At 40.2% G+C, this 27,158-nt stretch overlaps 1 protein-coding gene across 1 annotated transcript in view; it reads left to right on the top strand.

Annotated features, from left to right (window-relative positions):
• The first annotated feature begins 12,110 nt into the window (after positions 1-12,110).
• LOC135706239 (homeobox protein B-H1-like) overlaps positions 12,111-27,158 on the top strand; it is a 143,872-nt gene continuing 128,824 nt past the window's right edge. The window contains exon 1 of the mRNA XM_065227805.1: positions 12,111-13,401. Coding sequence (XP_065083877.1) covers positions 12,981-13,401 — 421 coding nt within the window. The 5' untranslated portion in view covers positions 12,111-12,980. The remainder of the gene's footprint in view (positions 13,402-27,158) is intronic.

Below are 27,158 nucleotides of genomic sequence, written 5' to 3'. Positions count from 1 at the left end.
CATGTCCCACCTGTTCCACCCACTCATCGCGCCTCTGGTGAAGGGTAATAGCATAGAGGTAACTCTAAGACCACTGGGTCCCGAAGAAAATCATTATTATTTTTGGCTCACTCAGTACCAGAACAACGGTCCCAAGCAGTCCCAAGCTATTTCACTCACCCCTGCATGTTCTGCATGAATCCACACACCCCTGATGTTATCTGTCAAACTTTCATAGCGAATCAAAACAAACATAGTGTAGTAATAGAATTTCAACTAGAATAGGGTACGTTAATCGTTTGCTTGGGACCAATAGGCTACTAAAGTGGTGAGCCAATTTAAAATCGTTAGTTTCGTATTGATTGTTGGTAATACTTTGACAGCTCCCACAAGTTACTGAACATCCAGCAAAATATACCATGGGAAAAGGAAGGGATTGAAGAGGCCGGTTATTGGGGGGTTTTGAGGAAATGACACATAGTGATGCTAAATGTAAAGAAACCGAAAATCCATCTCCCACTGATTCATCCTTTCACATATAGGGTAGAGCACTACTTCGTCGTAATCGCCCATTTTCGTTCTATCGATCAGAAAAGATCAATAATATCAATGATTTCACCATGCGCAAATCAATAATAGGTTTGTTCCAATACGTTAGTTCATAAGCTACAACATAAATCCTATTAGAGCTCATTGTATGAAAATTTACGCTCATTGTTCTCAAAACAAAAGAAGCGCTCCTAGCGAATGCCATTTTTCTACGTTTATCCGTACGACGAAGAACATCTAATGGCGTTTCAATGCGTTAGAACGGAATTGAAACTCGTTGAACGAATTTAGAATCAAGAAGCAGTATTAGATTTTAAACAATATCTCAACAATTTGTGACTCTTTATCAAATCCAACGGTACGTACGTATGGAAAGGTGAATAAATTTAGAAGTCATCTTTGACAGAAATATTCCATTTATTGTTTGAACTCGTTCAGAGTATGGAAATAAGATCAAAATTCCTATACCAAATTGATATTTTAAAGCAATAATCAAAATAAACAGACAATACATGAAAAGGCTAGTTGCCAGTTGCTTTAAAGGCTAGTTGCCTACCTAAGCGGAACCTCCGCATCCTAACTCTTCTGTTAATCCACTTAATGCTAGTAGGCTGTCTAAATTTTCTTATTTAAGTTCGTTTGATGATTATGATATCTCTAGTCTAATTTAATAAATAATTGAAATCTCTAATCTACCTACCATGCTTTATTAAGTACCTGCACTTGTGAATGTAATCCAAAATTTAACGTGTTTCAAGTTGTTTTTGAGTTTGACCTATATTTAAAATATATTAGTTCGTCCCAGGTGACACCTTCAAGTGACTCAAAAGCTTCACTTTGAAGTTAGTTTCCTAGCCGATTTCTAAATTATACAGGGTATATGCTTCAACTACGCTCACACGTTTCCACTATGTCGCACCACAAAAATACGTAGGGTTATGTCACAATAGAAGCACGCCACAGTGGAAATCCCGAGCCATAGTTCAAACACTTATCCCAAATCAAAATGAGGCACATATAAGATTAGTTGCAATACCATGTACAAAAATGGTGTTTAACATTGTTCCCTGAGTAATACCCAAGGGGTGGTCACTCTACACACTTGTTTTGCGCCAACTTTTTTCTTAGTGTACCTCAGTGTGCCGCAGTTGTACCGGCAGTGTCAAGAAGTCATTGAACTGACTTTTGATTGCTTGTGAATAATGACTTGTTTGGCAACCCGGTATTTTAACAGCTTTTATTTTTGTTTTGTTTTTCAAAAACGACACGGACTCCAGTTGAAACTACACACTGGATGCATCCGTCTCCAAGGATGTCTGCAACGGACGAGCTCCGTTGCTACACGATCCTTCCATCTTTGGCGGAAGGCCGACCCCGTACAACGAACGTCAAACATTAGTCAACCAACCCTTCTGAGAGCCGGCAAAGGAAATGGATTTGCACCGAATTTTTCACCGCCCGAGTATCATCCGTCGGAAAACTGGAAACCAACACCGGCCAGAACACACGTCGGACTGATGAAGGACGCACCGCTGACCCGAAACGGACCAGCCAATTTTCCAAGCTGAACTACTTGTCAGAGTCCACCAACCCGTACACCCTGCAGGACAATTCGATCAGCTTCAAGGTCTACAGCGCCTTCTTCCCAGGCCAGCAAAAATCGCATTCTCCACTTCTTCAATACCAAGGGCTGCCACCCGTCGCAAGTGCGAATGTTCCCGCTGAAATCGGGAAGTTCCTCCGGATTGGTCGAGTTCCCGAGCGTAGCCCTGGCGGTGAACGTCATCATGAAGTGCAACCACAGCGCGATGATCACAAATGCACAAAACTCCCGTTCATTATGAAGCTGTGCTTCTCCTCCTCCAAGAAGATGAACGGTGCGTGGAGCAACGAGAACACCGAAAACACGTTAGCTTTGAAAGAGCGGAAGCTTATTTTCTGAGAAAAGAAAGTATTTTCCTATTTCTGGGTAGTTAATGTTATGATTCGTAATTATAATTTCTTATTGTGTTAGTTGGAAGTGCAAAAAGGAACGAGAGTAAAAATTTGTTGAACTATTTGAGATTTTGCCAAGACGGTCCTCCAACATTATATGTTGGACGATGGAATGGTTGATATAGCAGCCACCGCTTGTCGTGACCGGCCCAAGATTTCCAGCGTCGACCACGGCTACACAAATTAGCGATGCAGCTCCCACGGCTGGTGCTGATTCCACTGCTGCTGCTGCTGTTCCTTCTGCTGGTCCGTCTCCTCTAAAATTCGTCAAAAAAGACGGACCAGCAGCAGCATTGGAAGCAGCCGCAGCCGTGGGAGCTGCATCGCTAGTTCGTGTAGCCATGGCCGGAAACCTAGGTTAGGTCAAGATACCGCTGTGTCAGCTGTTCTTCGTATGAGAGGAAATGTGGATGCGACTGCCGTCACGGATGTAACGATTTTGAGAATCCATGGCGAGACTTGGTGGAGATTCACGGTTTATAACGGAAAATAATTTGACTAGGAGTGGCAACGTCAATAACAAATTTTGACATATGCACACTGCGCAGGCGCAGAAAAAGTTCAGTGTTGCCAGTAACTTTGAAGATCACAAAAATTGTAACCATGGGTGCCAAACAACGTCAATGACTGCACCCCGATGTGCCCCAGTTTGATTTTGGCACACTGTGTAGAGTGACCAACCCCTTGGTAATACCTCAATGAAAACAACAACGAAAGCTTGTCACGCAAGTAGAAAGAGCACTGTTGGGCACTTTCTGAAATATTTCAATAGTATAATTCCCTTGCAAACCCAAATAATTCTATCTGCGTAATAATAAATAAAATAAGAGTGATTTGATTAAAGGAGTAACAAGTGTGATACTATCACTTCAGGCTAGAACTTTGGTTCTCTTATGCAATGGTTCATCAGAGAGGGGAAGCTCAGTAATCCTCATCGCATTCTCATGACGCTATTCTGTCACGGCATGAGCCAACGATGCCGGACCTAAACCAACCGTCTCCAACGCTCCACTATGAAGCATAAGAGTAGGCCCGCCCACCAACGTCCAGGTTAAAAAACTAGCCAAGGGGAGGGAATTTCTCCTTTCAGCATTTTCCCCACAAAAACCGCTTGAGCGATGGAGCGTCGTCGTTATAGCGTCTCTAGTCCGAGAAGATGGTAACGTTCCTCATAGGGTGGTAAGCTGGCAGGATCATTCCACGGGAGAGTGCGAAGTGCGTATCAAACGATTTTTTTCTGCACTGATTCGATCCTAGCAATCCAACTGGCATGATACGGGTACCAGGTAACCATACTTGAGTCCAAAATTGATTGTACCAGCGAGCAACACAGGGATCGTAGGCAGAGTGGATCCCGGAACTCTGCAGAAATTTTGAATATGAATCCATGCTGCCTATTCGCTTTAGAGATTACATCGCTATAAAGTACTCGAGATGTAAGAGCGCTATGTAGCATAACACGCAAGTCTCGTATTTGAGTTACTCGTTGTGAAGACTGTTCTGCGATAGAGTAGTCAGAAACAAACGGTTTGATCTTTCAATGGAACGAAATGATACTGAATTTCTAAATGCTAACCGTCATGAAATTACGAGAACACCACATTTTAAAGCAGTAAGTTTGAGCAGTTTACTCAAAGTTTCTCCAAATCGATTACTATAAGAATCTAGCTAAGATTGCTAAGCAGGATTACCTTGGGTAGGGTCCAAACAAGGATCGAAGAGGAATAAAAATCGAACAAGGTGAAAATCTGCTGGTAATAAAGGTTGTACTCGAAATTGCATGGGTAAAAATTGAGTAAATTTTGAGTAAAACTAGTTTAGAGTGTAATATTTACTTGTGCAAAATCTCTTCACAATCTGTCAAGTGGCAAGCTTCGAAAAAAATAATTATGGGAGCAGTTTGTTAAAAATCTAGGCCTGTCCCACAGGTGGATCGTAAAACAGTTTGGAACGTGTCCCGTGTGGTCTAATCGTCAAAGGAGACCCAGACAACCCAGCGGCGAAAAGCGAAGACAACTGACACCGTGAACGCAAGGAAGGTGAGGCGCAATCCGAACCTTTCGATTCGGGACGTGGCCAATAAGGCCAATTCTTCCGTCTGGTTCGTGCAGCAAACATTGAAGCGGGCCGGACTTCATGTCTTCAATGTAAGGAAGGTGCCTAACCGAACCGATAAACAGAATACGGTGGCCAAAATCCACGCCAGGAAGCTGTACCGCATGTGGTTGGTGAAGCCGAAATGCATCGTAATGGACTACAAGACGTACATTAAAGCGGACGCAAAGCAGATCCCCGTCCTGGAGTTTTTCGTCAGCAAGTCCCACCTGGATGTTCCGGAAGAAGAAGGTCGACAAATTTACCAAGAGGTACTTAGTGTGGCAGGCGATCTGTGGGTGCGGAAATTCAGCAAGCCGTACATTACGACCGGCACCATCAACGACCAAATATATAAAGAAGAATGCCTCCAGAAGCGCCTACTGTCCTTCCTCCGGTCCCACGAAGGTGACACTCTGTTTTGACTGGATCTGGCATCGTGCGATTACGCGAAATCGGTGATGGAGTGGTACGAAGCCAAAGATGTTGTTTCTGTGCCGAAGGAGCCAAATCCGCCAATAGAAAAATTCTGACCATCTTAAGGTGCTACCCTAAATAAGTACAATGTGTCTGCTTTTTCTTTTAATATTCTACAATTTACCAGTCTCCCGAAAACTTCAAACATGTATATTGTAAACGTAATTACCAAGACTCCAAATCCACAAATTTCGTAATGTATTGGCTGTTAGGTTATAGTTTTTAACCAAATATGTTGAATATAAATTGTAATACAAAAATCATAAGTCAATAAATCGAAATAAATATCAAACTAAGGAATGACTAAGTTTTCTATCTAGTGATGTTTAATATTCAACTGAAAAGTTTTCCTTCACCTCTTTCTTCCGACAGCACAATTTATTTGCACGCCATCACATCGTTTGAGTTTTATTTTGATCTAAAATGAACTACACTCAGGTCGCGGAAAGTAATTTTCCACTGTAATTTTCGACGCTTTACGAAGATAAGCAAGTAGAAATAAGCAACGAACTCCATCTCCAGGAGCGAAATGGGGCATTGGTTTAAAATTATAGTTTAGAGACTGCAGTCAAATGCATAACTAATCAATAATGCGTACATGGTTGATGGCTCAGAAATGAAACTGATGAAATTTTACAGTATTTGTTTAAATAAGTTGCAAACGCAAATTATGACTTCTTCCGTAATGTTATCCAAAAGGGGCTGTTCAAATACTACTCAGCTAAAAAAAACATTTCAACAGAGCAATCAACCTGTCAGCACTCGTATTTTTTTCATTTACCATGGGAACGTCATTTGTGATTAGCCCCGGCCCCTTTCAAATTGTCTCATTATTTTTGAACGGCCCTTATATTTGACATTGATAGTGGATGTAAAAATGACGTTTCAAATTTATTTATAATCGAACAATCGATTGGTCGATTAACGAACCGAAAAATCTTTTATTTTAAATCGGTTATATCATGCCAGAGGATCATGATCAATGTTAAGAGTAAAGAATTTGTCTATTCAAAATAGCATTAAAACGCTTGTTTTGGTAACACATTTGTGTTAGATAGATTAATTGAAAATCAGCGTGTAAAATCTGACTAGAATAGTGCGTCTGCAAACAGACGTAACGTTAGCTATATAATTGGTTTTGGCAGAATCACTAATATTGTATTTTTTTTCTACGCCTTGGTCTAGACATTTAAAGGGTGGCCCGAGGGGGACGACTCTATCTACGCTGCAGGAAAGATTGTGTTGTGTTGTGGCAAGGTGCTCGCACTCTGAGTAGATAGAAAGAAGATTGATGACGATTCTGAAGATTTCCTGCAAAAAGATTATGCGCGCTGCAAGTAGATGCGAGAAATGCAAGAAGATTTTTCGAAGATTGATTCGCTAGTGTGAGATTTTTTGAGCATCTAAAATTGAGATTTAGATGTGTCGCCCCCCTCGGGGTGGCCACTCAACCGGTAACACCGGGAGAAGCGGCAATTTGAAGTATCAGAATTTAAAATGCTATGTACCCAATCCTGAACCTTTCATTTCTATGCGCAGAGCCTGAGCAAATGTTCAGTGTCTTAATTATATATGCAGATAATTTCTACATTTCTAGAAGACAACTCTTCATTGAATATCTTTGAGAATTTCGTAGTATCATCGCAGGATGTCTTCAGATTTGCTTTCCCTTGATTCCTCTGAATAATGTTTCTTCTCTCTGGCATTCCATTCAAATGTTTGTACCCAAGAGACTTCCAAATTCTCTGTATACCATTTTTTGGATCCTTTCTAGCTTGAATTCAATTTACAACTATCTTAGACTCTGAACCATTTGGCGATATTTTTTTTTATCTTTTGGTTAAAATTTGACAGATGGAAAGTTATCGATTAACCCAGCTATCTGAGCATGGTTATTTCTGACAGACAATAAGTTAAATTTTGACAACCGTGGTTCGGAAACCGGTCGATCGACAGCACGGGGATTTTCGAACATAGAAAATAAATTTCGAAATGTCGCTTTTAGCCACGAGTTAAATTTAACTTAGCAAATGGCTAACAGCCTTAGTATTTTTAAACTGATCCAGAACCGCACTTATTTCGTGCCGCTAGTTCCAGGACGTTTGAGATACATATTCTTATGTAAAAAAGTTAAGGGTTGTGTCCAAAGCATGACCGCGTTGTTGACGTAGAACTACGAGTTTGTTTTTGCTGCTCCATTCAATAAAATAAATATATTATAAGTTAATAGCAAAATAAATGGTTTAGAAACTTAACTACAAAATGAACAATGCACTAATACTTGTTTAGAAATTAGGCGATTGTTGAATAAATCCTAAATTAAGATTCAATTGTTGAAATAAGATAAATTAGAGCTATGACAAACAACTAAACGTATACTGTAATCTTATCCGCCGGTGGCACAACACAAGGGGAGGCATCAAGGTTTAACTGACACTAACCATACTGCTATGCTCTTTTAAAACCTTGAGCAATCGGCTCGTCTCCCTGTTTTCTCGATAGTCATAGCGAGCGAGCCCGTGATTGGTTGATTACGGCTAAAAAGTTTGATCAATATTTAACCATTGACAAACAACTATTTTATTTACACCAAACAAATCTTACATTCAATCTGAATCAAATGGTGTAATAAAAATGGAATTTCATTCATAAATGACCATGTTATAAGTGTTCAAAACCTGACACTATTTCGTCACACAATTTTTGTTGATTTGCACCCCAGTATAGTCCACAAAAAAACCACCAAAATCAAAAAGTAAAAATATAATTTTTCGCATTTCGTAATATTTGAACGGGACCCAAGAGGGAAACAATACTGTTGTCTCACTGAAAATTGGTCAATACCGCCGATATGTCCCAGGAATATGACTCTTTCTGTAAAAATGTGTGGTCCTGAGAATTATGAAAAATTAGAATTTCGCCAACTCCAAGTAACAATCAAGGTTTTATGAGGGTTCTGTAGACCATGATTTGTCTAAAATCAGTGTCAGTGTAGAATGCTATAAAACCACGATAAAACTTGCAATGTTGCTTGGGACATTCAATAGCAATCTATGTGACCATAACACGTATCGTTTGATGCTTTTTGCGCCCAATTGTATGCAGTGGCCGCCGAAAAACCTGTCATGGTCCGTCTTAACCCGTTGGTGGTACTTCTTACCTCGCCTGTAAAAAAATAGTATTTTTTAATCGGTCAAAAAATTGATATAAAAAAATAAATTATTTTACAATGTTTGACCATAGATAAATGAACGTTAATGCATATGTAGCATCTCTAATACCGTTTGTATGGTTATTTCGCTTAACAACCTATCCGGGGTATCATCCAAACCATTTGTGGAATAGTTCAATAATTTGGGTTATCGTTCGTTCATGGTATTTTCTTTATTAGGGATAGCAAATTGTGAAATGTGTTGCTCATTTTGAACTACTAAGGCTGTGAACCATTTGCCGAGTGAAATTTAACTCGTGGTTAAAAGTGATATTTCCAAAGTTATTTCTTATGTTCGAAAATCCCTGTGTTACCGATCGATCGGTTTTCGAGCAGAACTCAGCCACGGTTGTTAAAATTTAACTTCTTGTCCGTCAGAAATAACCATGCCCGGATAGCAGGGTTGTTCGATAACTTTCCATCTGTCAAATTTTAACCAAAAGTTAAAAAAAAAATCGGCAAATGGTTCAGATCCTATATGAATTGATTATGGTGGCAGAAAAAGTTGATTTGCTAGAAGCACTTCTTTTATTTTAAAGAAGAATGGATGTAAATATAAATAAATAAAAAAAAATACGGACACATGAAAACCGCTGCCATTGAGGCATGTTTTTGAGTATTTTTTTTTTAATTTCTCTTCATTAAGCAAAGAGTTTACACGGCGAATGAGAACGACCCAAATTTGAGTTTAGTTCACTCATAATCGCCAAAAGTGCAGGAACTCAGCGATGAGTAAAATTTGTCTCATGGTTTCCTGTGGAAAAGCTAAAAAATCTGCCGGAAAATGAGGAAATTGACGAAAATTTTATTCAGTCTCGGAGTAGTACCAATAGACTGAGTGAATCCAATCTTTACTTTTCTCAAATTCGGGAATTTTTCCCTGGAAAATCCTGGAAAAACCTGGGAAAACATGAGGCAAATTTACTCATCGCTGAGTTCCTGCTCTTTTGTCGATTATGAGTGAACTAAACTCAAATTTGGGTCGTTCTCATTCGCCGTGTATAGACTCACAGTAGGCATTTGATGTCAGGATAAGTTCATTTGTTTCCATCATGGCTTCACCGGAGCAAGCACATCGTGAGTCAATTCTGCACGTTCGAAACCCGAAATCCCGATCAATCCGCCCCTGGCAGTTTTCGATCAAATTCCTGGACAGGAATTTTATACCCCGGTTGACCGGAAGAGTGCCCCGGAAGAATGTAAAATTAAAAAGAAGTCGAAATTACCCAAAAAGTTCCTTGACAATCAATCTGCAGTTGTGGGCTGAAAAGCAAAACTTTTGTTACCTCTGGGACCATGAACCAGCAAATTTACCAGGGGAGTGCCTACGGAAGAGACTACTGCCTTTTGTGGAGCAGCATGGGGTGGATTGCCTATTCTGGCCGGACTTGGCAAGGTGGTACTACTCAAATTCCACCAAACAGTGGTACAGCGAAAATGGCGTCACAGTAGTTCCCAAGTAGATGAATCCGGTCAATACTCCGGAACTAAACCCAATTGAGGAATACTGGTCCATTGTGAAGCATATACTGAAAAAAAGGGTGGAACTGCAATTGAACTGAAGGATATAAGCCCATTACTATGATACTAATAGCGTGTAGCAGTAAAACTTCGCGTAATACCGCAATTCTAGATAGAGCTAGAATTAGGGCCTAACAGCTTTTGTAAACAATGACTTCAATCGATGATTTCTAGAAATTCAAGGCTCGCCCACTTTCCCTATCCGATGGTTATGTTGGTCTGCGTGGGCGTGCTTTGAGTTCTTGGAAATCATCGATAGAAGTCATTGTTTACGCCTTAATTCCAGCTCTATCTTGAATTGCTTTCGGTTAAACGAAAAAAAAAAAAACATCATTCACAACATTGCTACTTCAGGGAAAATAATTCGACGAAACTGACAGCCACAGCATGCTATTAACGCTGATAATCTGACACCAAATGCTAATTTTTCTCTGAATTGGAAATACATTCGTTAAAAAAGAATCACGCATTGATTTTTGTCAATGTCATTTATCAATTTGACATAAGTCACAGCAAAATGCAGTTGACTGCGATTTATCGCCACCTAAAGGTTGCTGCGACGTGATCCTCAAGTCAGAATATAAGAAAACACACTATCCTTCTCAAGCTCGTTCTCAAGGGCTATGGAAAAAAAAATCCAAGTGCGCTAACAGTTTTACCAGCCGGACAATGACTGCTTCGAATTTGATCATTAGATTGATCCTCATTCGGAACCTTTCTGAAATTCTGCCGCTTTTACATCACCGTATCATAATGGAATCACTCGCACCTGCCTCCATTAATTGAACAAAACAGACGTATCACATTAGAGGGCAATTTGCTCTGCCGGACACTCAAGTACGTTCGCCCCCTAGGGGGCGTACGGGTAAAACATCAGAAATCAACCATTACCACACCATCGGACGGTCAAATTAAACCATGTGCTAAAAATATCAACGACTAATTAACTTCTCCTCCTTGAGCATCCTAGTTCGGTTCAATTCCTCAAAACTGCAGCCCAACATTAACAACAACAACAACAACAACAACAACAACAACAGCCTAGCAACGGGTAAAGACAAAAGTGTCAGCTCGGGAAAAAGTGTCATTAAGCATCCCCCTTCAACGAAACTCCGACACCGACTCCGACACGACGGCGAGGAAGCGAGAGGTGCGATGCGTCCATTAATTCTGCTGTTTTTTCACAATTTAAATTTTAAATTACACCTCTTATGAGTCGTTTTATGTTCCGGGGTACGACACACCAGTTTAAAAGCATCAAGTCTAGCGCAGCAGTATCCCGGGTTCAAGTTTCCCTTTTTCCCCCTGTCAATTTTGGGGACGACGAAAAAAAAACAACTTCTAAGCTCTCGCATTCCCCTTAAGCAAACTCGTCGAATCACCACCACACGCGGAACATGAAGAGGAAATTTCCGAGGATGAAGCCGTCTAAGGGGATGAGGGAAACGGGAGGGAGTTAATAGCGCAAATTGAGGGAAAACTCGATGGCTTAGGAAAAAGAATAAGGATGTTTAAGCGTGTGCAAAGAGCTTCGTGGTCTCGTTCACTCTCCCATTCCAAAATTTCCAGTTTTTGTTGCGTAGGGCTGGGGGAGGGGGCAGAGAAGGTGGAGGAGGAGGAGCAGGAGCAGATATCTCACTCACACTCTTCCGGTCCTGTTGAAGCGAGCTGTTTTTCTTTTTTCCTAGGGGGATGAAGGAATCTGCACGTCGCTCGAAACAAGCGAGTAAAACACGTTAAGTGGCTATGAGCATCAAGTTGCATTGCATATTTGGTGATTAGAGCAGCGAGGGTGCGAGTGTATTGGTGAGGGTACAGTTGGGGCTCCGCCCCTTTGCGTGGCGCTCTCTCTGTTTCGCGGTGAGCATTTTTCTAATCACAGCTTTTGTGCTGTTCGCTTTGCTGCGATCGGTGGTTGGCTTGGATTCGGGTGGATAGGCGTGGCCTACCCGGACGGGTTCGCTCTCTCGGAGTACAATGAACGGCAACTGGCGAAGGCACGGATACTTACGTGAAATCGTTAGTAGTGTGCGTGCGATGTCAAGCTTATGTATCGGGGATTCCGCTTTGGTACGAAGGCTTCTAGCTCCATTTTTTGAGGCATGGTGGCGACGTCGACGGAAGAGAGTCTCTCCCTCTCCCAAGTGGTGGCGCATGTGTGTGCGTTCGTTGCGTCCCTCCCTGCGGTTCGTTGTGTGCCGTGCCGGATCCGGTTTCTCCGGTCGGGGTCTGGTTGTGTTGACGCTTGGAAAATGTTCGCTTTTTAGTGTACGTTTAACGTTGATCGATAGAACATGTGCGTTTTTGTCCTGAACGTCGTCGGCGGCGGCAGGTTTTGAGAGCTCTAATCTGATAAATGCTTTTATCTGTGCGCCCTCTATCTCGGTTTCGCTTGCTCGCTCTTGCTGTCTCTCCCCTCGACGGACGACCGACCGACCGACCCGTGGAACAGATTCTGGATGCGTACAGTGCGTCGCCGTAGCGCTGATCGTCGTCGTTTTCTTCGGTGCCGTTGTTGTTGTTAGAGTCTCGCGTCGTAGTGTTTGTTGTTATTGATGCATCGTCGTCGTCGTCGTCGTCGCCTACTTTGCGAGAAGATCGATCTGCCCTCGTCAAGTGGAAAATCACCGTCGCTTACTGAGTGAGTGCTTTGGGAAAAATTGCACCCCGATGAATGAAGCATAGTGATCCGTGATCCGTGAAAACATCAAACGCTAAGTTGAGGTTTTTGTTTTTTGAAAGGGCAGATTGAAGATCACGTCGAAACCGATGCGATGCGGCGGTGGCAGTGACGTTTGATGGATTAAGGTGAAGAATTACATTCTTGAGTGATTGAAAAAGTGCAGTGACAAAAGTGAAGATTGATAATCAATGAATTACTGAGCACAAGTGAGTGAAAACATTGGTGCAAAACGATCCAAGAGCGAAAATCTGACAGAAAGAAAGCAACTCGGAAGCGTTTGAGTGAGAGTGCGTTCGTGTGGGATTTGGTGGCAGGAACCCGAAGGTACGGTGCGGGTGTGACCTTTTGTTTTCGAGACCGCGTCCGTGAAAAGCAGTCAAAATCGTGCTCCAGTGGCATATTCCGGGCGAAAGCCCATTCGAGCTAACCAAGATTAATAGCCTATCGGATATCACCGGCGGAGGCGGCGGCATGACGGTACCGGTACAGCGAAACTCGATGGCCGTATTGCAGCCTCCACGGTCACGGTTCATGATCAACGATATCCTGGCCGGAAGCCAAAGCCATCATCACCACCACCAGGGTCATCAGGGCAACGGCGGTAGCGGTGGAGGAGGAGGAGGAGGTGGAGGTGGCGGAGCGGACAGCATCAACGGCAGCAGTAGCGAAGGTCGAACGCCGAGCCCTGGTCCGCGGGATCTGAGCATAGTACCGGGGGGACATCATCTGCATCATCCGGGAGCCGGTGGCTTGACGCCGGGAGCGCAACATCACCTAGGCCTGCATCACCACCATCACCATCATCACCATCACGGGGTGGACGACGATGTCAAGAGTGAAAGTGACAGCGACGACAGCGGTCCCCTGGACAGCTCCAGTGTGTGCAGTAACGGTAAGTGGCGCCGTGTTGTTTACGTTGGATTGGGAGTGTACTAGAAGCGGGACCGTGAGTAATTAGTGAGCTGCTGGAACGCATTACGACAGTTGAAACGAAACGGTTGAGGCATCGGAAAAGTCTACCTGACAGATGGGAAATTTATTTGAATAAAATCGACGTCAGTAAGACCCCTATGTTGAGATTTGTCGCCTAACTGTTAAACTTCTTGCCGCTTTGCTTTCGCCCTCATTGTGCTTGGGTCTTTGAGCTCGGCAATGAGAATTACTGCATCAACCAGATCGACATTTTTTGAACTGTCAAAATCGAACGAATTTTGTTGCATATTGACTACGAGAGAGTAACGCATTGATTTGGTATGTTTATCAATTTGAAATCAATCGCAGCAGTCTTAAGGTGACTACGATTTGTCTTCGCTAGAACAAGAACTAGACCTATTCGATGGTAAACAGTCTTGGCGCTAGTGTACCGTTTGACATTCAATTGCTTGCTTTATTACTAGCCATACCAACTGGTAGAGGAAAATATCCTCAACTAGATGGTTATAGTAAATTTGCATGAGCGAGCTTTTATTCGTGAGAAATCGACGGATAAAGTCATTGTTTACAAAAGCAGTGATGAAGAGTTATCAGAGACTGAATAACCCAATGTAAGGCCGTTCGCAATGCTGTTGTATTTTATAAGGACTGTTTCAATTTGAAACTAGAACAGAAACGCACCTCTCGCAATGCTGAGTTGCAGTTTCATTATTCGAGCACTATTTTGCACCAGATTTGCAACTGCTCGACTATTCTGTTTTATTTCTGAGCGATTTTGAAACACGAATGGAACTCTGTTTCAAATTTCTTTGGATGTGTTGAAGATGTTTCGAAGAGCTCCACAAATAAAAAACGGAGAACTTCATAGAGAACAGTAAAGTTTATGGAACTTGATGATTACAAACATGTTTTAGAACTGTGCGTTGCGCTGATCGTGTTGCAGTTTAATTTTTGACAGTTTCAAATTATAAAATTGACGAGTAGTTTAAAACAATTTTGAAACTCAGCATTGCGAACGGCCTAACTCACTGAGTTCATTCCTGCGGTCGGAGAGTCGATCAATTGACCACTTCATTCGAGCACTTAAAATGACGTTTACTACCACTCGAACTTTGAAATAAAACATTATTTTGAGATTTTTTCTTCTAGAACCTCGAGAGAAGTAGCCAACATTTGTGCGTTTTATAAAAAAATATAAATTAGTAGGTCTAGTTTTGTGAAATCGCTGGTAGAAAGTCACGCCAAAACTGCTTGACAAAGTGGTCAATTAACCATTTCATGCGAGCGGAATGAATATGACGTTTACTACCTACCACTTCGCTATAATATTTTCAGATTTTTCTTCTAGAACCACGAGAAAAGTTGCCAATAGTGGTGCGTTTTATCATGAAATAGTAATTTGTTTGTCTAGTTTTTGGAATTCGCTAGTAGAAAGTCACTCTCAAACTGCTTGACGAAGTGGTCCATTAATCATATTTTCGAGCAGTTTTGGGACGACCTTCTAGCAGAGACTCAAAGAAATTAAGGCCATAAATTTCAGATTTTTCAAGCTTCGTATAAATAAGATCCTTATTTTTCGAGAATCTAGTTGCAAAAATTGGGTTCTTTAATTTTGAAAAATTTATCGGATTTTAAATCTGGAGTGATTTGAGATTTGGGCGTAATTGCTTTTGTAAACAAACACGTAAATCGCCGATTTCTCGCGAACAAAAGTTCAATCTCGTAAAACAAAACTATACCAAACGATAGAGAAATCATTCTTCTGATAGTGTTTTTAAATCGGTGATAAGCGTGTTTGTTTACAAATGCAATTACGCTCAAATCTCAAATCACTCCGGATATATCATCTGAAAGAGCTTCGTTTTCGAGCACAACGATTTTTTTTTGAACCCATAGATTTTTATCAGGAGTTTTAATTCAAGATTTAAAGCAAAATAATAAATTCACTGTTTAACACTGGGGGGTGCTCAGATGGTGATTTTTGCTAATGTTATTGCACTTATTTAAAATAGTTTCAGTGTACCACAATTAACCACTTCATTCGAGCAGTTAAAATGACGTTTACTACCACTCGAACTTTGAAGTAAAACATATTTTTGAGATTTTTCTTCTAGAACCTCGAGAAAAATAGCCAACATTTGTGCGTTTCATGAAAAAATAGAACTTAGTTGGTCCAGTTTTGTGAAATCGCTGGATGAAAGTCACGCCAAAACTGCTTGACAAAGTGGTCAATTGGTTTGTTTATGGGTATTGAGGTGGGAAAAACGGAACCGAAATCCAAAATTTCATCAATTTTGGTGCACAGGAACTATTTTTGCGATTACATTAGGAAAGATCACCTTCTTAGCGCCCCTTGGTGGTATTTTGTATGGAAGCGAGCTGTCAACTAATAGATTGAGTATTAAAAATTAATTATTTAAATCATGATTTAAAAATCGAGTTGAATGTCAATGGGATCGATCAAAATATCTTTTTGCTCAGAAAACGAAGCTCGATCAGATGATACGGAAAAACCGATATGTTTTTTTCGAAAATCAACAGCCCCATCGATGAAATGTTGGATTTCGGTTTATTGTTTACTGCAGTTTACGAATATGCATTCACCTCAATACCCTAAAAGAACCCAATTCTCCAAATATTGATCCACAGCAAAGTTCGAGTGGTTGAAAACGTCATTTTAAACTGCTCGAATGATGTGATTAATTCCGAATTCCTTCACCATGTGGCGGTAGTGTGCCATTTGTCACTTTTAGTTGCTGCTGCCGATGACAAACTTGTCCAGGTGGGCAAGTCTTGATGAATTCCTCATCATGATTTTTTTTTTAATTTTCCGACAAACTTTTAAAAAGAGATTAGTCAAATCGTGAGGGGGCTGAGAGGGGGGTTTTAGAATTTGTGACAATACGTGTAATAGGTATGGGAAAAGCGTGTCACAGGGGGCAAGGGAGGTGGGTAAAATATCGATTAATCTGTGGTTGTCATATTTGAAGCACCCCTACGGTTATGGCTGGCAAATTTTGATAGTAATAGACATGTTCAGAGCCGTTCTATTGTGTGTTTAAAATGTGTTATTTTGAGAATTTAAAATCGAATTTAATTCTTTTATTTTATTTCACTCAACGAAGGGAACGTTAATCATATAATCGAACAATTTTGGGACGAGCTTCTTTCAGAGATTTAAAGAAAAGGAGGCAGTAAATTTAAGATTTGTTGGGACCTTTTTTTTCTCGAGTTTCTAGTAGGAGAAATAATCGCATAATATTGCTTCCTGGTAAAGCTCGAGTGGTAGGAAACGTAATTTTAAACTGCTCGAATGATGTGGTCCACTGGAAAGACTGTAAATTGGATGTCCACAATCTGAAACTGGTTTCAGTTATTTTACGCTTATCTGTCAAAATCAAGCATTATTCTGCTGCCGAACGTCAAGTGTAGTTATTCGAATCTGAATTTAGAATTTGAAAAAAGAATCTTCTGCATCTCGGGCCCTCCTACCTGTTTTCAATCAAAATGATAGTGAATTTATCATTTTGATGCACACTCAAATTATATCACCGACTTCGGTTAAACTCCATAGAACTTTCAAAAGCTGAACATTCGGTAAAGCTTTGACCTTCATTCTGACAGCTATTTTCTGCGATAAGAACTAAGCTTATAGAATGATGCATTTCTGTTGATTGTAAAGGAGTCTTTAATGCTTTGATGGTTTCATATCGATATTTCAACTGTTCGATAAAATATTAACGATGTCGGTGAAATATTCCAACTGCTTGCAGAATTTCGAACAACTTTGCCAACCTCAAAACCCCTGCCTTTCGATTCCCGAAAACAGTAGGCCACTTCACTTGCAACTGCCGCCCGTCAATCGATTGACAAACGACAAAAGTCAGTCGATGAAGGCTTTCGTACTGTTGACACGCCGAGGGGCGTGAGAAAGCAATTAGCGCGCGTCCGATCAAGACGTCACATTCGATTCCGGTTTTAATCTTACACGGCCCGAGGTTAATGGCTTTCGTTCTCTAATCAGCTTAAAAATAAAACGAATGACTTTTCTTTAAATTTGTATCTCACCGCTCGCTCGTTGACACTTTAATCCACAGCGCACCCTTCTCTTCACACACATTTTTCTCAACTAGGTTTTTTTTCTCTCTCCATCCAGTCATCCATCCATCCAACCTGATCGAGTAACTGTCAATTTTGGGGTGCTGCTGCTCTGCTTCCCCTTTCCACGCTTCTTCGTAGTCCATCGGCGCAGCTTGCTGTGCCGGTCAATTTTCACCTCTCGAGCGCGTTAAAATCTCATAAATAACCTATAAAACGTTTAAAATTCACTGAAATAAAGCAGTTGGCCGGTCGGATAGTTACCTCCACCATCGACAGAAGAAAGAAAAAATCGCTGCTGTTGAAAAATTAATTAAAAGCCAGACTTTTCTGGCCAAGATAACATTGTCTTGATGAAATTAATTGGACCAACCAAGGCAAGGTGCCGGTAGAGGGCGAACGAACGGAACGGTTCAAAATTTAGCGATTTAGAGCTATCTGGTTTATGACTTTTCGGTCCCCGCGCGCAGTGCTCACTTCGATGCGTGCGGAAACACATAAATATTGTATAAATAGAAACCCCCCCACCCCCGTTCGCTGCCGAGGGGTCCGCTGCAGCGGCGGCGAAGGAAAATCAGAATTAGTTATCTTTAACTTTGTTTCATATTTTTCTACCACTATTATCATTATTATTAGTTCGACCGAATGGGGGGAGAGCTTCTGCTGCTGCTGCTACGGGCGGTTACTAAAAACGCATTAAAAGTTTAATTACAAATAAAAAGTGTAAAAGCGTTTGACTGCGACTAACGCTGGGTGCGGAAATGTGTTAAAAGAAAATTGACTAATTATACTACCCTAGTAGGTCGTTAGGCGCGCTTGGCTTGGATCGGGTTTGGGCGAGCACCGGTACCTCCGACTCCTGGGACCTGGCAGAACCGGGGATAGAGCTTAAAGGGATTCCAATTCGAAAGAGCTCTTGCTTGGAAACGGGAGGGGGTTCTCACATTAGACCCCAAAACAAAGGAAAGGTGTCGCTAATCTTCTAAAATCTAGGCGTTAATGGTCGCTGTAGTCGGGGGCAGCTACTTCTCTTTGGTACTCCAATTTCTTCTTCTTCTTGCCGTTGCGCCCATCATAATCGTAGTCGGCCACAAAGCTGCGGCTGGAGAGAGCCAGAACGAGTGCGAGGGAGTGCCGGACAAGTGATGCTTGATAATTGCTCGGCAGATTATACTTTTTACGGTTTTGTCCGGCGGAAACGGCGAAGAGTAGTGGGTAATTGAGCTTTTAACTAGCGTTTTGATAAAAACGGCAAGATTGGGGCCCGATATTGGTGGTGGTGGTGGTGGCGGCGGCGGCGGAAAACTGACTGTTTTGACAATCGCTTAGCTGCCCGCCGAGATTAGGTAGGGCAAAATGGCTGACGGTGAGTTACGGACAATTATTTTTCGCATCAAATAACAAGTCATTTTCGAAAAAAGAGAAGCGATGTGCTGAAGCTACATTTGATTTATGTTCCACCGTTCAAATAACGGGGTTTTTATCTTGATGGAAATTTAATTGTTTCAAATTTAAACGGTATTTCAAACATTCCAAGTGAGATTTCATTATACACACTCATGTGATATATGTGCGGATGTCAGCTTATGGATCCAAACGGACTGTCAAATCGTATGGAAATGCTCGTTTGTACAAGACACGACCGTATGGTTGACGTAGACTACGTTGAACTGTTTAGTGAACTTTCTTGATATTGATTTAAAGTACAGTAAAAGTAATCTATTATTTCGGTCCTATATACTTATTTTAGATGCCATACTATAGTTTGTGGTATCTGCTCCTTCCTCTCCCATCTATAGAATACTGTTTAACCGTTTGTTTTCCAATAAGTAGGAGCTTAGTACAACATTTACTGAAAATTGGGGGATTCAGTTATTGAATGTCAAAATCAGAGCAAAATATCGTGTACAGGTTCTCCACCTGTTAAATGTTTTGATAGGAAACATCATAGTTACGTGTCTAACGTACGCATTTCTAAAGGCTTGTTCAAAAATAATTTGAATTTCCTCAACCTCGAGTTGAAGGGCCTTTTCCAGCGTCCCAACCAGTAGATGGCGACGCATTATCTCTGACTGCTTTTATGTTGGCCCGATAACAGCGAACTCTCGCTGCAGCGGTTTTGGGTCGTTTCAGAGAACCGTCTGCCTAACGATACTCCGCGCGCTTTCGGGAGTTTCGAATGTATTTTGCAGCCATATGTTGAGACATAGCATGAAATTCACTGTTGCGCCATTTCTCAACAATCGCTTATTTGACTTCCAAGAAGTATTTGTAGAATGCGGATTCGTAATCACGCAAGCATTCCTGATTAATATTACACTAATTGGAAATAGCAGATAGAGTTTATTTCTCTACCACGCGCCTCCATATCGTTCTCTAACAACTAGGTAACTCAAAATTTGAATTTGCTCAGGAGATCGGTCTACTACGTTGTCCGATACGAAAAACTTAAAGCCCATCCCAGACCTGCCCGATATCATCCGATCGACTCTCCACAAATCAAGCTGAACTATGCATTAGGTCCTAAGTAACATTAACAGATTCTCTTCGTTGACTTTCTCTTTGCATCCGCACGGTCATGTTAAGACATTTCCAGCTATTTTCATAACATAGATCGATGAAAGAAGCTATTAACTAGCTTCTAATATGACAAACACGACTAGAAACGGTTCGAAAGAGACGGTAGATGAAGAGAATCGATCAATGTTACTTAGGATCTTATGCTGATTTGCTCCTGCTTGTTGCTGGTACCACCACCTCCTCTTTTATAACTTTTCAGGTTCAAGCAGAACGGTGTGCAATCAAGTGGTGCTCGATTATGATGACTAGGTTTGGGGAAAACGTTTATTTCATGAAAACAGTGATAAAAATCACACTTTTTATTTGTACATTTTTCAAAAAATAAAGAAATTTGGAAAAGCATTTATTTTAGCAGATTCGTAGAGTTATTTCCTATCGGTTGGTGTATTTTGATGTTAATTTCATCTATACATGACACAGTTATAAGCGTTCAAAACCTAACACCTTTTGGGTGTTGGTTGCAATTTTAGACTTTCGATTCACTCCTGTACCTTCCCGTAAGACGTTGTCTATGTCAAAAATAGCAAGACTATTCAAACATATAAGAATCGTCACCAACTCTCAAAACGTAAACCAATATCTAGTTTGAGTCTCATGGAGCGATAAATCAAATTTTATGTTGGTCAGAAGAGTCATATCAACAATCAATACGTAACTAACGATTTAAAATTGACTCACTACTTGACTAGCCTATTGGTCCCAAGCAAACGATTAACGTACTCCATTCTAGTCGAAATTCTAGTACTACACAATGTTTGTTTTGATTCGCTATGAAAGTTTGACAGATAAAATGAGGGGTTAGTGGATTTTTCTATGTTTCGAGGGGTGATTCGATTAGCTTGGGACCGAAGAGAGTACCAGAGCTGAGCCGAAAAGTTGATCACGTTTCTTCGGGTTCTTCTGGTCTTAGAGTTACCTCTATGGTCATATCGCACCATAGTTTTCTAAACACTCTTCACTCTTCGGTATTATCCTCGGATTAAATCCCGATCTAGCATGTCCGGCTGTTTTGATGTTGACATCTGAGTTAATCAACATGATTTAAAAGAAAACATTTAGCTAATCATCCAAACAGGGTCGGTATTAAAAGTTAATCCAAGTTGAATCTTACCACCATTAGAGTCGGTGTATTATGAATCACGCCAAGAGTGAAGCCAAGCTTATCTATTGAACTGTCAAGGCTACCCATCGTGCAAAATAAGCAACCATTACGATACTATGAAGGATTTGTTGGAGCGAATAAGAAACTCTATTCGTCATTATACAGTATTTGATAAATCAGTAAAAAAAAATGGAATATAAATAGATAAAATGAAAAGGTGTCACCCGAATAGGCTAGTGACTTTGCAGAGTCATGTTTTCGGAAATGCTTTCTTTAATTTTCCTTCAACCATCACAATCACTGATAACGCTCTTCTAGATTATCTCTTTGTTCAGAAATTGACAAGATGTTCAACGAAAAATGCTTCAAATTTTGCGTTGAGAAAAATCCTTATTATGATGTAAACAAACGGTTTGGTTGATGTTGCCTCTCGAACTCGCGTGGCGCCCTCTACAGTGGCGGTGCATTGAAAAAGCCTGTAAGCTCCTTTGATGCACCATCAATGTAGAGTGCGCTAGGCGATTTTCAAAACACAAAATAATACTTACTGAATTGCACATATTGCAAATTTAAATCAGGGGGCTCTTATTATTATTCGATTTTCTCCAGATCTGAACGGATTAACCAACCGGTCAGCACTCATTTTTTTTTCTCATTTACCATGGGGACGTAATTTGTGATTAGTCCCGGTTCCGTTCAAATTGTCTCAGTATTTATGAACGGCCCAAATCTTTGAAATTGACGGTGGATGTCAAAATGACGTTTCACATTCATCTAGTGGTGTCCGATTTTTATTCGAATAATCAATCAATCGAATACCGAATCGAAAAATATCTTATGTTTAATCGGTTATATCATGCCAAGTGATGTGATGTGATGTGAATGGAACCCACCATCAGTGCAAGGATTACCAATGTCTGCAGATACTTTACCGGTTGTAAAGTTCTGCCTGATGGTTTGTTGCAGCAGGGTGAATCAGCTTCATTGAAGACCTTTGGACAAAACGACCCACATGCTCAAAAATGTGCAGACAATCCATTTGACGTTCAATTATGATTTCAAAGACACACAAATGGGATGCGTGGAGAAAACTATGCTATTGTTGCATCGTAGTTTCAATCAAAGGTGGTTCGCTTGATGGGGATCAACACAAACTAGTCCCGTCCTGTGTAGAACCAATTTGAAGAGTCCAAATGTAGTGATCCTCCGACTTGGAATAAAAGATAATCGGCTGTAGTCTATTGCTGGATCCGTCAAGGTAGCCAAGTATCAGGTCCAGCAACTTACAATTTCTTGACGCAAATACGACGAACAATGGAATATTTTGGTTCCAATAAAGGTTCCTCTTCGTTTTCGAAACCGTATGCCAGGGCTTTTTCTGCATAGATGGTTTGTTTCTTTTTAAAATGGATAATCGCGGTTTTGGCCATCTTCGAAAATGTTAACCGGATTAATAATCAAATAAGCATAAAAACTCCGAGAAAAAAAAACGAACGTCATGTTCGTTCGAACGCGCAGCCTACTCTGAATCGGTTATATCATGCCAAGCAAGCATTTACTTCTCGTGTGATTGTTTAGATAAAAAATATCGCAAAATTACAACTCTGCCGAGGGGACAGCATAAGCACAAAAATACCTTGCATACGGGGGGTGTTCATTGGATGAAAGGGACCTTGAAAGAGCACGGCGAATGAGAACGACTCAAATTTGAGTTTAGTTCACTCATATTCGCCAAAAGTGCAGGAACTCAGCGATGAGTTAATTTGCCTCATGTTTTTCCAGGTTTTTCCAGGGAAAAATTCCCGAATTTGAGAAAAGTAAAGATTGGATTCACTCATGACTATTGCTACTACTCCGAGACTGAATAAAATTTTCGTCAATTTCCTCATTTTCTGGCAGATTTTTTAGGTTTTCCACAGGAAACCATGAGACAAATTTTACTCATCGCTGAGTTCCTGCACTTTTGGCGATTATGAGTGAACTAAACTCAAATTTGAGTCATTCTCATTCGCCGTGAGGACACTAAAATAGAAAGCTTTTCATTCCGGATGTTTTATCCTACACACCAAATTCTGTTTCCATCTTCCAGCAAAATGGTTTGCTGAAAATGATCCAGCAAAACGATTTTAGCTGAAACAACAGCTAACAACTTTTTAATTACTGAAAATCCAGTAATCCGTTGTTTTTGCGTTTTTGCCGAAAACCAGCAAATCATGAACTGTCAAAAAGACTTGTGATTCCAGTTAATTAGTGGGACGACCGCTTACAAATAAAATTATGCAAAAAAGCATTGCGTTGTAAAATTTTAACTGGATTATAATTGTTTTGCTACTATTTTGCATAATAATAACGGTAAGACAGGGGAATATTTTGAAGGAAATATTATCATGTAACAGATTGCCTTTTATTTTAGATAAATTCGGTAGAGAAGATGCTTACATACGAATGAAGAAGAACTTGAAGATAATCAATAGTTTTGTGTAGAGTTATTTCAATAACGACTGAATAAAACAGGGTTCAAGTGATTTCTCTAACTACTTGATGCATTGATTTCCTGTTTTTCTTATTAAAACGAGAAAAGCTTCTCGTAATAGGCTCTTTTCATGCACCATCAATGTAGAGTGCGCCAGCCGATTTTGAAAGGAAATGTCATCCAATCCATTTGTTTACATCATAATGACGATTTTCAAAACTCAAAACAATGTGCATTTTATTGCACAACTTGCAAATTTCCATCGGGAGTGGTCGTATTTTTCGATTATCTACAGATCTGAACTGATTTCCAGCTGAAATAACCACACATTAAAAATCCGGAAGATTATAACCGCTCTGACAATTTAATATATCTTAATTTTTCTCATCAAAAATGTATGGAAGCACCAGCCGGATCACTGCAAACCCGATACAGAAAACAAAATATTCCACGTGGATGATGATTTCAAGCACCTGCGGTGGATAAATTAATCTGGAAAGGTGAAAATATTGTCCTCCTCCTATGCTTCATGGTGAAAATTTCCACCCTCATCACTCTTTTGAGGGTTCCCCTATTAACCGCCAGAGGCTGAAACGATCGCTTAGTTCCTTTTGGATTCGCCTATTGCGTAATTGTTGAAATTCCAGCAAAATCAACTCCATATTTTTCAGCAAAGAAATTGCTGATTTTCCAGCAACCTTCTGTCAAAAAATATTTGCTGGAAAGCCAGCAAAATTTACTTTGCTGGAAGGATTGCTGGTTATACAGCTCGGCAAAATCCAGCAAAATTTTGTTGGTTTCCAGCAATAAAAAATGAGTGTGTAGTATTTTTAGAATTTAGAATGCTTCAAACATTGTTTTCTGAGTATAAATTACATGAAAAAACTGTAGAAATGAACCAGCAACGGCCAAACATCTCTCTAATAAAGTAAAAAAAAACATGAAAAAACTTTTTAATAAAAAGATTCAAAATATAACCAAAAGTTCTTGTAATACGATTTTTTACAAGTTCAGATTGCTAAAACTATTTTTTTATATTTTTACCAGAAAAACATTATTTTTCACTATAACTTTGTCTCAGACATCGTTTCAATTTCCGTGCTACAATTTTTTGAAAATGTTCAAGACGCTATTTTGAAAATTTAACAAGATCCAAAATGGCCGAATTTTAGCAAAAATATGAGTTATTGCCCATAACACATAATCAAAGTTCTCTTTCTAAGCAAACGATGCGCAACGGAATCATTTTTGTGTCTAGTCAACTTCCGCTTGATTTTTGCACGTTGTGAATAGTCTCGCAATATCAAAAGAGCCTGTAAAATCAATATCAAGCATGATATTTTGTTCCAATATCACGCGTGATATTGAGTGCATTTGAGAGCGGAAAAATATAATTTGATTCATGATTTTGCAAACACTGATTTGGCGGGGAACTGCCCTTTTTGAAATTATTGACCGATTAAAAAATAAGGAACATTTTTTTCCAAAATACCCGTAAAAGAGTAGAATCCACCCAGTTCGGAAAACTGGACCTTCCCAAAAATGGGTGGACTATGTTAGGAGAAAGAGGATGCCAAATGAACTACACCGGTCGCATTAATATAAACATATAATGTTCATGAATATAATGAATAATGAACACTATAAATCTTCAGAGAGATGGGCGGAGAAAACAAAACACAATTCAGCAGTAGGTTTTTGATGGAAATTATGATGCAACCCTTGTCCAAAGGTAGCTTTTCACATGAATTTTCTACTCGTTTCGATGTACGTGAAAAATAATAATTGAGTGCAGGGCTGATGAAAATAATGTCACTCAACTTAGCTGAAAATGAAGACAACCTTAACAGATAGTCCAGCTACCTGCATTATTTTAAGTGACCTTTCTGACGTTTATAACTCGCAAACTTTCGTAATCCCATTTTCAAGTGCTTAGTTTGCTATCCTCACTTTCGCTCTAGCCAAAAATATTGGTTTGTTATTGTTATCCTCACTTTCGGACCATCAATAATTTTGCATATAGAATGGACTATACGCTTGTTTACGTTGGTACCCCAAGAAATTCTTTCGTTTATAATAATCAATTAAATGTTGTCGTGACGGTAAGGAGCAATGAGCACAGGAGGGAGGTAGCTAAAACCGTCAAATGTTGCTGTATTCGTAAATATCGGAAACGCAAATAGTGACATCATTGTAGGGAGCGATGCTGATGTTCACGTTATGTTCGTTTAATTTACCACGCAGTCTGGGGTTGGAGTTACTCGTTTATTTTAGATGTAAATGCAATTACAAAATCTTAAACCTTTTTTTTAAGATCGAAAAGATCTGAAGAAGAGATCGATTTTTTTTTATCTTTTCGTTGACGATGATCGATCGATGCGAAAAATCGTAAATCGGAATGAAAAAGATCGATTTTCCAAAGATCGATCCAAGATCGCCCAATCCTACTGCACACCTTAATTCGTGCCGAGTTATTAGTTGTGCCAAAAGCTGTGCTAAGCGCCCTGCCGAACGTACCTATCAAGGACAATTAAAGTATGCTTATCAAGGTGTTTGGCAACCCTGAAAGTTATGACTTTTGTAATTTTGTTTACATTCTCAATTTCTCTGATGGATCATGGCAGACATTCACCTTCATTCTCATTAGAGCGTTAGCGGGTCGGGAGGTGAAAGAGGAACTGCAAACCATCAAAACGATACGGTGTTCAATCATAGCTATAAAGTCATGTAGTTGTCCTATCAAAGTCCACAGCAATTAAGACTAATGACTGACAAAAATATCCGAGGAAAAACGCAGGAGAAAATGTAAAAATTTCCGTCCCAAAGATACTCGGCAAGACCGGGTGCCAAATCTAGCCACCCCCTATGATAAGCTTGTTTTCTTCTTTATTGTTCATTATGCATAACAAAATTGTTGATGTACCTCAACTCTCGCAGATGATCCTGCTCCGATCCTTCGTTGTACGCTTCGAGATTGGATACACACAATAGTATCAAATGTTATGTTAATAAATAAGAAGTGTGTTCTGGAATAAAGCCTTTAGTGGGGCAGCATGTGGGCTAGAATGTGAGCAGCGTTGGAAAAATGTCACGATGTTTCACGAAGTTCATCAAGGAAAAAGTTCGTGAGTCCTAGCAACAATCAATACGAAACTAACGATTTTAAATTGGCTCACTACTTGACTAGCCTATTGGTCCCAAGCAAACGATTAACGTACCCCATTCTAGTCAAAATTCTAGTACTGCGCAATGTTTGTTTTGATTCGCTATGAAAGTTTGACAGATAAAATGAGGGGTTATTCGTTTTTCCTATGTTTCGAGGGGTGAATCGATTAGCTTGGGACCGAAGAGAGTACTAGAGCTGTGCCAAAAAGTTGAGCACGTTATTTCGGGACCTTCTAGTCTTAGAGTTACCTCTATGGTCCTAGTGCGTTTTGGTGAAATTTTCCAATACTTATGAAGA

This window comes from Ochlerotatus camptorhynchus, unplaced genomic scaffold (assembly GCF_037179485.1).
Source record: "Ochlerotatus camptorhynchus isolate MF236.1 unplaced genomic scaffold, CSIRO-AGI_Acam_v1.1 ptg000276l, whole genome shotgun sequence".
NCBI classification, from domain to species: Eukaryota; Metazoa; Arthropoda; class Insecta; order Diptera; family Culicidae; genus Ochlerotatus; species Ochlerotatus camptorhynchus.
This window is presented reverse-complemented; position numbering and strand designations above follow the sequence as displayed.